At 39.4% G+C, this 11520-nt stretch overlaps 1 protein-coding gene across 1 annotated transcript in view; it reads right to left on the reverse strand.

The window, feature by feature from the left end:
- SLC26A7 (solute carrier family 26 member 7) overlaps positions 1-11085 on the reverse strand; it is a 113216-nt gene extending 102131 nt beyond the window's left edge. The window contains exons 1-2 of the mRNA XM_077876295.1: positions 10934-11085; positions 10474-10789 (exon numbers count right to left, since the gene is read on the reverse strand). Of these exons, the coding sequence (XP_077732421.1) occupies positions 10474-10666 (193 nt within the window). The 5' untranslated portion in view covers positions 10667-10789; positions 10934-11085. The remainder of the gene's footprint in view (positions 1-10473; positions 10790-10933) is intronic.
- Between the last annotated feature and the right edge of the window lie 435 nt (positions 11086-11520).

Here is an 11520-nt window from a genome sequence, read left to right on the forward strand (position 1 = left end):
AAAATTAAATGACTTGCCCTAAATTCCCCCAAATTCTAATTTAATTGGTCTAGGGTTTGAGCATTTTTTTTTAATGTGCCAAAAGAGACTCTAATATGCAGCCAAGGTTAAGAACCACTGAGCTAAACCCAGCCCTGATATATGCTTAGATATAATCAGATGAAGATATAATCCGTATAGAGTGAATCAGAAAGTGGCTGAAAGGAAAGATTATCCATTTAAGAAGTAGTGTGCACAAATGTCCTGAGGCAAAATGAGTATGATCCTTTAGAACTCTAAGCAGTTCTGTGTGAATAAGGGTGAATCAGAAGAGATGTGGTTGGAACAGTGAGATCTAGATGTTGAAGGGCTTTGAAAAACATCTTCAGAAGTCCAGTGTTGTCTAATGTGAGAAAAGTTGGCTATCTATAGCCATAACTACCTTCTAAATCATCTTTGCTTTTATATTAGATATTTTGTTCTTTTGAATACTGTCATGAATTTGGACAATCATGGTATCCTTGAGCTGAGTCTGAGAACATCTTGCCCCAGACCTGAAGACGATGAATAACAAGAATGAAGTGGTACTGATGTAAAAGAAGAGGAAGTGTTGGGGAATATGATAAATTGGAAAGTCCATACCCACAGAAAAGGTACAGGCACCAATAAACTCCAGTCTGCAGTTCCCATTTAGGAGTCATTTGCTTTTAGATGATTAGATTCATTATTATTTTTTAAAGATTTTATTTATTTATTCATGAGACACACGGAGGGGGAGGGGGCAGAGACACAGGCAGAGGGAGAAGCAGGCTCCATGCAGGGAGCCTGACGTGGGACTTGATCCGGGGTCTCCAGGATCAGGCCCTGGACGGAAGGCAGGGCTAAACTGATGAGCCACCGGGGCTGCCCAGATGATTAGATTTAAATGAAGAGGACAAACCTCTCAGCTTTAAAATGAAGTCTTCTGATATTTAAATGTTGGCTCCCAACATGATACAAATCAATAAAAACAAACCTGTGGTTTCAGTTCCAGGGGAAGCCTTTGGAGTTCCAGGGAGCCATGAGGGAAGGGATGAGAAGACAGTAGGGGAAATGAGAGAGAGAAATCAAATAGATGGTGTAAAGCAAGGATGTTATAGAGTGAAACACCAAAAAAGGTCCAAAAGCCATTAGCAGAGGTGTAGTTGAAGGAATTTAACACAAAGATCCCTATTATAAAAAAAAAAAAAAATCCCTACTATCTAACTCAAAAATTTTTTGTTGTAGTTTGAAATAAACAATAGAGAGACAAAATTATAAACAGGAAGACATTCCAACTGCCATGCAAGGAATGATGGTAGCTTTTAATTAAGATAAGAGCCTGGGCTCAGGAGTCAGAAAGACAAACACTGAAACACTCTCTCTACTTTACAGAAATTCTATTACTTGACACTACAAGCAAACTAATTTGCTTTCCTTCATCTATAAAATATAGATAATAATAGTATCAAACTCTTAGGTTATTCTTTTTTTTTTTTTATGATAGTCACAGAGAGAGAGAGAGGCAGAGACACAGGCAGAGGGAGAAGCAGGCTCCATGCACAGGAGCCCAACGTGGGACTCGATCCCAGGTCTCCAGGATCGCGCCCTGGGCCAAAGGCAGGCGCCAAACCGCTACGCCACCCAGGGATCCCATCTTAGGTTATTCTTAAGTTTGATTAATACAATACACAATGCATGTTGAGTACCATTTATGGCACATTTTAAGCATTCAGCAAATAACACAATATCTATTAAGTACAATAGTACAATATCTACTAATGCCATTAATATCAATGGTCACAAGGGCAACGGGCATCCAGTATACTAATGAAAGACATTAAGAGGGAATAATTTAGAGAACCTCCTCAATTGAATACAGTTGTTAAGGGGAAAAGACCATAAAGATCATTCCCAGACTTCTGGCATAGACAACTGGGTGGATGGTGGTGACTTGCAGTATAATGCAGAATATAGGATAAGAACTGATTTTGAGAGGGAACATGATGTGTCCAGTTGTAAGTATGTCCCTCAGAGACATTAAGATGGTGTTCAATGGGCAGCTGGATATTTATATCTAGTACAAAAAAAAAAAGAAAATTGAGCTAAAAATATATTTTTACAATTCACCAGCAGAAAAGTGGCAGCCACGGAAATGGATTAGCTTTTTTTTTTCTTTTTAAGATCTTATTTATTTATTCATGAGAGACCCACAGAGAGAGGCAGAGACACAGGCAGAGGGAGAAGCAGTCTCCATGCGGGGAGCCTGATTCGGGACTCGATCCCAGGACCCCGGGGTCACTCCCTGAGCCAAAGGCAGCTGCTCAACCACTGAGCCACCCAAGTCCCCTGTAATGGATTAGCTCATGAGAAATAAAACAGAGAAAAAGATGATCAAGAACAAAGACTGGAGAAACAGGCTATTGTATTATTTTATTTATAGAAATGGTGTGAAGCTGAGACGGACCTATGTTGCGGAGCTCATGGCCAACAGAGGGGAGCAGTCTTGCCTGGTGGGCAGACAATGCCAGTGGCAGAAAAGTTAGAGCTCCAGGTAGGCCCTCTTCTCTTGGACTCAGAATAGCAAAGGATAAACGTCTGCAGGGTTGCTCTGGGCAGGGGTGGTTGGGGTTAGAGATGGCATCTGCAGTGACAGATGAGAGCAGAGCTGAGATGAAGGGAAATAAACTGAGTGAAGATGAGTAAGCCTGGTTACAGACCCATGGCACTGTGTTTTTCACTTTTATTGCCCCCTCATCTTTAGTAAAGTCTCATCCAAACATCTGATCTGTGTGATCCCTCTGCCACATGGTAAAAGCTATTATTCCTTGATGCTCAGTCCAGGGTTAAAGCACATGTCCCCTCCCTCTCTCATTTGAAGCAAGTCTAACAGAGGGCAGTGAAAAGCTCTCAAGGAAGAGAGCAGGAGCCCTGGTACGGGAAAATCTTCCCAGTAGCAGAACCCTCTTTTGCTCTCAACCAGACTCTCTGGGTTTTATTTCCTCAAGCAAGGTGACATGTTATCATAGGAAGGGACATTTGAGGGCATGATGTGAAGGGAGGCCAGTGCATTCTTGTCACCCACAGTCAGCCCCGCCCCCCCACTCAGGTTATATCTGTCATAGTTGAACAGAACTGGGGAACAGAAGGCAGTGAGGGGTGGGTATGGAGCCTGGTTGATGCAGATCTGAAGCCCTCTTCAGCTGTACTAGAATTGGGGCATATCACCTAGTGGTCTGAGCCTCAAACTCCTCTTCTCACAAAAATATATTTAAAAAGTACAGTGGGACTTCTCTCACTGGGTTCTGTAGAATTAGAAAAAAAAATTGCATAATACATTTAAATTGTAACAGCACTCAAATGTGTAGTTAAGGTGATTAGAAGCAGCCTAACTTAAACCTAATTAAGCAATTTAAAAATGTGTTTGCACATGCAAGTAAAAAGTTGAGGGTGTGCTAGCTGTCATCAGGACTGTTCTATGCTCTTTGCTGGGTTGGCTTCCTTTTCAGGCTGTGGAGGCCCTGGGAAGCTACAGAGGCACAATATCCTCACTCCCAGCAGTCCCAATACAAAGGTATCTCTTCTTGAAAGATCCACACATACCCCGGGATCCAGATTGATTGAATCACTCAGGTCATTTGTATTACCATTACCATTTTAAAGCAAAAAAAGAATGACTGACTTGTTGCATATTAAATCCATGGCCTTGTGCCTACGTGACAGATCTCATCCCTGAACCAGTCACAGGCCTGATGTATGGGATTGTACCAACCACCAAGACCTGAGCCACAAGCCCTTCCCCTAGACGAATCACTATGTCTGTATGTCTGTATCCAGTTCTCAACACTGTTGCCCAACAGAGAATCTGGAACAACTTAAAGGAAAAAAAAAAAACATAATGCCTCGATGTCTGGGAGCCCCTCCCAGAAGTCTGAGAATTGCTTGATAATGGGGCCCAGGCATCAGTATTCTTTTAAGCCCTAAGGTGGTTCCAATGGATCTGCAAGATTGAGAATCTGGTTGAGGAGGACTTGGCCCATTAATTAGCCTAGACTCCATCACTGGAGCCAAAATTACAACCTCATATATACATATACTAAACCACATATACTAAAGATGGATATAGTCACTAACAGAAGTAAGGATGCCTCCTCGCTGGCAAAAATAGAAGTCTACTCATATGTAGGCCACACACTTTATCCTCTTACTCACTGGCAATCTATTTTGTTGCAAACCTTGCTAAGATCTGACACCCCAAAAAAGAAGGTCATGATTCTTCCATGTGAACAACTCTAAATATCATAAAGGGCATTCCTCTAAGTGCAGAAGGACATAAATGGCCCTTTGATGGACAGATCATCATCTTTCTATATTTAAGAAAAAGAAAAAGGAAACCAGAAATGTCGAATGAAGCCTGGAGTTACAGTGTGAAGATGGGTCATGGGATAAAGGGAAATGGAGGAGAAGAGCTGGCAAAGAGTTACTAGCTTGTGGGCATATTTGTTTAAGGGTTGAGCCAAGTATACTTTAGACTCACTTAGCAATATTTTGCTGCCCTGGTTCCTGGAGAAAAGTTACTAGCAGGAAGAAAGAGTCTAAGGGGGGTTAGGTTAGAGATTCGTAGCTAATGCTGGGATTCTGAGCTCTCAAGGCTGAGACCACGCAGGGGAAACTTCCCAGACAATCCTTTCATCTTCCCAAGGCAGTATGCTTCAGGAATTCCCACTTATTGTCCCACATGTCACTAAGCTGCCCTCAGGAGTGCAGCGAAGCTCAGCTTCCACACACATGTCTTGCTGCCAGTAATGCCACACATTCTGCATAATTATAAGGAATATCCATCTTTTGTCTGCGGCTCAAAACACTGTGGTTTGAACATCAGGCGACCCTATGGCAGCATAAAATTTTCATGGTTTGGGAACACAATTTCTAGGTGATCCCTTGGAATGCAAGGCAAAACATTCTCATATTCCTTCTCAGTGGATTAGCTTCTTACATGGCAAGTCATGCATTTTAGGTCTCCGCCCTGTCTCAGCACTTGAGTTTTCAGGTTGGAAACAGAGAAATTACTTCCCCCAAGTGCTTATTCGGGCTAGAATGTGGACCAAATACCCTAGAGACCAGAGTCTTATGCTGCTTAACTGGGCCCACCATGTTTGTGACATGTTTTAAAATCAATGATTTTCTCTATAACATTTGGTCCTACAAACCGTCAGCTAAAGGCTACTGCGGTAGATACAAACTCTAATGGCTTGTACCTGAAGGTAGTGATAAGAGCTTCCAGATTTATTAAATATTTTTTAAATACAAATTGTTTCTAAGAAATATTTGAACGTGCTCAAAGAGGGTCTAAGGTTTCTCTTCCTTTGAAATGAGGACACCCATACTTTTACTTATTTACCTTAGGCAGGTGCAATCTTCCCTTTTAGCAGTCAGCAAAGCCTATGTATACCTTCCCAGAATACTTTTTTTAAAAAAAAATTAACAGAAAATACAAAGGATTATAAAGAAATGAGGTCTATTGGAATACATTAATCCAGGTACATGGATTAGGAAAGGTGCTGTGGATCTAAATTAAGAACGCAATCTTAATGTAATATCTCTGTAAAGGTTTTATTGAGGGTGAGTTTGAGGCATTTTGATAAAACATATTAGAAAATGTTTTGGCAGAGGAAAAAAATTCAGACATTCAGAGTCCTGGGCAGGTAACAGGAATACTAGCAGGAAGGGTGGCGATGCACAGATGAGTGATGAAGAGTGTAGCAAAATGCAAAGTGCGTGTCGTGTCTAAAGGAGGGGGGGAGCCTCAATGAAGTCCAGCAGATTTGTGCCTAATGGGAATGTGAGCCCCGTATAGCCATGTATTCCCCTTTTACAAGAGGAGCCAGGCATCTGGATTAATATGAACTATTCATATTTGTGGATGTTGGCTGGAGAAAAAAAAACAACACTGTTTTGGAACAAAGGAAATACACCTTTTAACAGATTTGTCTGGAGGGCTGCAAGTTTGAAACCTCAGGAAAGTAAGGGGAATTGGAAGAAATTAACGACTCATATTTCTAATGTGTTTTTTTACTATTAGTATCTCCGTTGCGTTTATTCTGAAAATGTAAGAACTTAAATTTATTTTCCTTCCCTGAGTGACAACATGCAACTCTGGAACAATCAGAGGTTGCAGGAGCTGAACTGTTTTTAATCCTTCTAACAGATATTTATTGAAAACAAAATTCTAGGGATCCTTGGGTGGCTCAGTGGTTGAGCGTCTGCCTTCAGCCCAGGGCATGATCCTGGAGACCCGGGATTGAGTCCCACGTCAGGCTCCCTGCATGGAGCCTGCTTCTTCCTCTGCCTGTGTCTCTGCCTCTCTTTCTCTCTCTTTCCCTCTCTCTCTCTCTCTCTCTCTCTCTGTGTCTCTCATGAATAAATAAATAAAGTCCTTTTAAAAAAATTCTGTGCAATAGGCAATATACAAGTTGGTAATAATATAAAGATTAGAACATTATCTTTGTTTCCAGAGCCTACACACCAGTGTGGAAAGGGTTGTATCGAAATATTATAATACAATCTGTTAAGGCCTATCATAGAGATACCTAAAAAGTACAGAGGGAGTGGGAGGGAGAAAACATACCTCTTCCCAGGAGATTGAGAGGGATTCTCAGAGGAGAGATCTCTTTGATAAAACCTTAGTATCAAGGGGCTCAGATTATTAATAATCTAATAAATTATTCTAAAGAACTGGGCTTTTATCCTGAAGGAAAGAGAGGATTGAGGATTTTTGAACAGAGAAGTGATACGTTCAGATTTTTACAATCATTCTAACTGCAGTATAGAATATGGCCTACAGGAGGAGACAGTAGAGAAGGAAGGCCCACAAAATGATGACTGCAGTAGTTCAGACAGTGAACTATGGCTGCAGCAGGAGGCATGAGGAAGACTACCTGGTTGGAAAGATAATCAGGGACTGGAAATAGAAGAGCCTAGTGGCTGACTGTGAGCTAGTGGGATAAGTAACACAAGACAGGGAAGGGTTGGAAATAACTTTTGGGACCCCCTAAGACACAGTCTAGTACAAGATGAGAGCATAGTCCCCGGAGCCACACTACTTGAGTGCACATCCTAACTCTTCCACTCATTTGCTGTGTGACTCTAAGCAAGAGATTTATTCTCTCTGAGACTCAGCTTTGCATAATATAACGTCAAATATTCTTACAACAGTGTTCACATTGATGCCTGAAAATTACTCTTATTATTAATTATTATAATTCTGGTTAGGATGGTGGTGCTATTCAGTTTGTTTGTTTTAGAAGACTAAATGTTGCATCTGAAGTGCTTTTAGAAGTTTCCACAATTGAATATGTGGATCTAGGGTTTAGAAGAAAGTTCCATCTGCAGGATGATGGTAGTTAGAACCTCTTATCCTGACTTAATGGCTTAAGGCATTCTTAGAGAAGAAGGCCAGGGTTTGAGTCTCCAGGACACCAATGCTTAATGGGCAGATAGGGTAGGAGGCAAAATCTGCAGAGCATGAGAAAGCTAGAGAGGTAGTAAGAGAAAAATGAAAGAGCAATGTCTCAAAACCAAGAGAAGAAAGTTTTAGAAGGGATATAGTCAATACAGAAAATGCCATAAATGGGTTAAATATGACGATAACTGACAATGATCCATATTTAACAAATGGGAAATCTTTAATAAAGGGACTTAAAAGACATAATTTAAAATGTCTGACATATAGAATACATTCAAAGGTCAGTTTCCATTATTCTTCTTAATTTTAAATGCATTTCTAGAGAGAGAAGAATGAAAAACTACTGGGTTGAACCATATAACTTTCCATATTTATAGGTAAAAAAATGTTGAATTCAACAATTTCATATAATTCAACTATGCTGAGTAACTGGAAAGCTGCTTCAAAGCCCATTAGAGGGGATCCCTGGGTGGTTCAGTGGTTTAGCGCCTGCCTTCGGCTCAGGGCATGATCCTGTATTCCCAGGGTCAAGTCCCACATTAGGCTCCCTGCATGGAGCCTGCTTCTCCCTCTGCCTGTGTCTCTGCCTCTCTCCCTGTTCTGTGTCTGTCATGAATAAATAAAATTAAAAAAATTAAAACCTCAGTAGAATGAAAGCAGGTATTTGTTTCTATTGTGTTATGATGCAAAAATTAAAAAAATACCCTTTACTTCTGATTTTCCTAAAGAAATAGAGCTGATAATGATTGCATATTCACATAAATAGAAGCTAATGATATCTCAATACCATTCTTATTCTATATTCTATGGTAGTCATTTCTCTCATCACTCACCTTTGAGTCTAAAAACTCCAGGGATGAAACTTAAATGCAAAAATAATTTGAAGGGAAGACTATTCATACCTGTCCCAAGAAGTATCTTCTATTACAAATAACGTTGGTATAATGAAAAAGTCTAGTTATCTTGGCAGTGCAGTGCATAAAGCATAAAATGTTAAAAGTGTTGGCTTTGGAATCAAGTCCTAACTCTACCACTTATCAGGTATGAGGTCCCAGGAAAATTGCTTGTTTTTCTAAACCTCCATTTTCTCATACGGAAAATAGAGAAGAGACTGCTGTCTCTTGGGATTTTGTTAGGAAAGAGGAAGATAATTAATAGAGGGGTGTAGCAAGCACAGTGCTCTTTATAACAATGGTAATTTATTTTTTATCTCTCCATAGTGGGTGAACCTGAGAAAATTTGAGAGAAATGTCTTTAAAGGAATAGGTACTTTTAGGGGATTAGTCTTTCATACATCAACGAAAACCCTGAAATTCATGTAGCCTTGTCCAATCACTGGTAGCTTTCCAAGAGAATCATCAGCCAGATCCAAAACTCCAAGAAACAGGGCTGAGTAAGCTTTGTGCTTCTCCTCAGTCAGGGGCTGGCCAATGTGTTTCTTTGTAACCAATGAAATATATGACTCATAAAACAAAATCCCTCAAAATCTACATCCAAATGAAAGCCATACAGTTAACTACCAAGGACTTGTACGTAACACTATTACTAAGGGTGTATCACAGGCATCTTTATCACATCCCCAAATTTCTCTATTAGGTTAATATTTTACAGAAATGAGACAACAAACTATTTTAAAAATATTTTTTTCTTTCACTTTACATACATTAAATTAAAGCAAAAATAAATTTATAAAATATACTGAAATTATCTGGTGAAAAAGCCCTTGGACGTCAATCACTAAGATTCAAGGTACATAGTAGTGTCTCATTTTGAATTTAAAATTGAATAAAAACAAGGCTGAAAATGCCCTAATCTGTTATTTACTTCGCACTTTTATTAATGATTACCATGCTTCACTATTGGCAAAATGGTCATTAAAAATGTAATGTAAGACTATTCAGGGAACTAGAATCCCATAAAGTATGATAGTATTATGGATCTTAAAGTAAAGCCACCAGTGCAGATGTTCCTAATCATACTAAAAACACAAATACACAAACCAGTTTGTTCCAGCTACAGAATAATTCAATTAAAAGAGTGCTTATAATTTAACAGTATGAATAATAGTTCAAGCCAGGGATGTAGTGAAGCTACAAGGAAATATAAATCGACAGTCTATGCCAAGGAAAGTGTTCCAAATGCTCAATATTGAGAAATTAGTTCTTTTCCTTGCTACAGGTAGGAAATTACTACTTGAATTAGCAAAAAAAAAAAAAAAAAAAAAAAAAAAAAAAACCACTAATAATAAAACAACAAATACACCTTTAAGGAAAACGCACGCGCACGCACACACACTCGCACACACACCTATTAGTTAACTTACAGCTTTCACCAAGAGAAGCACCTATCTAAATCCAGGATATCATTTAGAATCTGCTTTGGGAAAGTTAAACTCAGACTTCTCACCAGTTTAAGTTTCTTATTGAGAAATAAATACAGTACGTAACGTGATACAGAATTAAATCAGCATGCACAGTAAAACATAAGCTCTAAGGACATACAGGATTCTCTTTGCAAATAATGATCTTGGCAAGGAGCCTCCTTTATGTACAGAAAGCTCTGTTCCTTGCTTATAGCAACTCTCAAGGCTACAACAGGTAATTGTGTGCTGCTAATCAGGTTTACAAACGATATGTGCACGCCAGGAGATATTTTATAGCTTGATTCCGTAAAAGAAAGAAACTATATCAGTAAGGTCAAGCTATAAAAACTCATTCTCGCACCCTTACTGATCTTTTACTCTCACATAGTATGAATTTTAACATTGCAAATACGTAATAATGCCTTTCAAAAACTGGTTCAGTGCCTAATAGCTTCCAAAAATAGCAAAAACAAAACCAGACAATTAGGAAAGCCTTTGTATACAGATATTCAATTGTTCTTATTTCTCCAGAAAAATGAACTATCCATTTCACTAGCTAAATTATAGATCTTGGGTCATAATACACTTCCAAGAAAGCAAAGTGACATCCATTCTGCATAAAACAGGAAAATCAAATGCAGTACATTACCTTGCGTCACCTGTTGAACTGCCAACATTATTCCAGACATGGTGTCTGGAAGCAAGTTTTCTTTGAGATTGTAATGCGGTGCCCATTCCAGGATAGGTAGGCGCCTTCTACACCACTGTTTAAAGTCTTCGCAATGGGGGGTATGCATCTTGCTCCACAGCATGCCTTTCTTTTTCCTCTTTGCCCCTGTCATTTTTCAGATTACCTCTTGTAGAAGTAAACTTCTTTGGACAAGGCAAAAAAAAAAAAAAAATCGTTGCAGAACACCTCCTTTCAATGCCAGGCTCCAATTCGTCTGTGGTTTTCAATGTCAAAGCTATCCAGAAAATAAATCAATAAAAGAGAGAGAGAAAGAGAGAGGGGGAGAGAGATTAACAGAAGCACTTAAATACATGCAGCCAGGCTCTATCTCTTATTATGGTGAAGCTAATTATTCTAGATAAAAGGGATAGATTAAAACCTTGACTCCTTATCTGAACAAGACGGGGAAATGGTTGCTGTTAGTGTAATATTTTTCTGATCTTGGAAAAGTAATGGGTTCAGTGTTAAGCTGGTCTAGAGCTCTTTCGCCAGTAATTCCCCTTATATTCACTGTAGTCTTATGTTTTTGGCTCCAATCCCAATGGCTAATGAGGTAGTTCTGGGCGTGTGTTGGAAGTGGGCTGGGTTATGCTAATGAAACCAGGAAGCTAGTCCAGTCTCTCCCCCACAAGCTGTGCAAAAACACAACACTGCCAGAGGGGTCTATCGTGCAAAATATATTCAGACAACCTAGCCTGACTTTTTTGAGGAAGTATATATATTTTCAATATATCAGATGACTGCCAGTTCTACAAAATTCAGGAAAAAAGAGGAGGGTATTGCTAAATATCCTTATCTTTTTTATTCCCTGGGAGATGAGCTTTTCATTCATACAGAAACATTCAGACAGGCACTGCCCAGAGAACGGAATAGCCAGTTTTCATAAACAAACTGAAATTTCACCTCATGGGCTGAGAAAATAAGCATTGCTGCAAATAAATATTTGTGCCAACAGCTCTTCCCTGT

The sequence above is a fragment of the Canis aureus genome, chromosome 28 (assembly GCF_053574225.1).
Source record: "Canis aureus isolate CA01 chromosome 28, VMU_Caureus_v.1.0, whole genome shotgun sequence".
Taxonomy (NCBI): domain Eukaryota; kingdom Metazoa; phylum Chordata; class Mammalia; order Carnivora; family Canidae; genus Canis; species Canis aureus.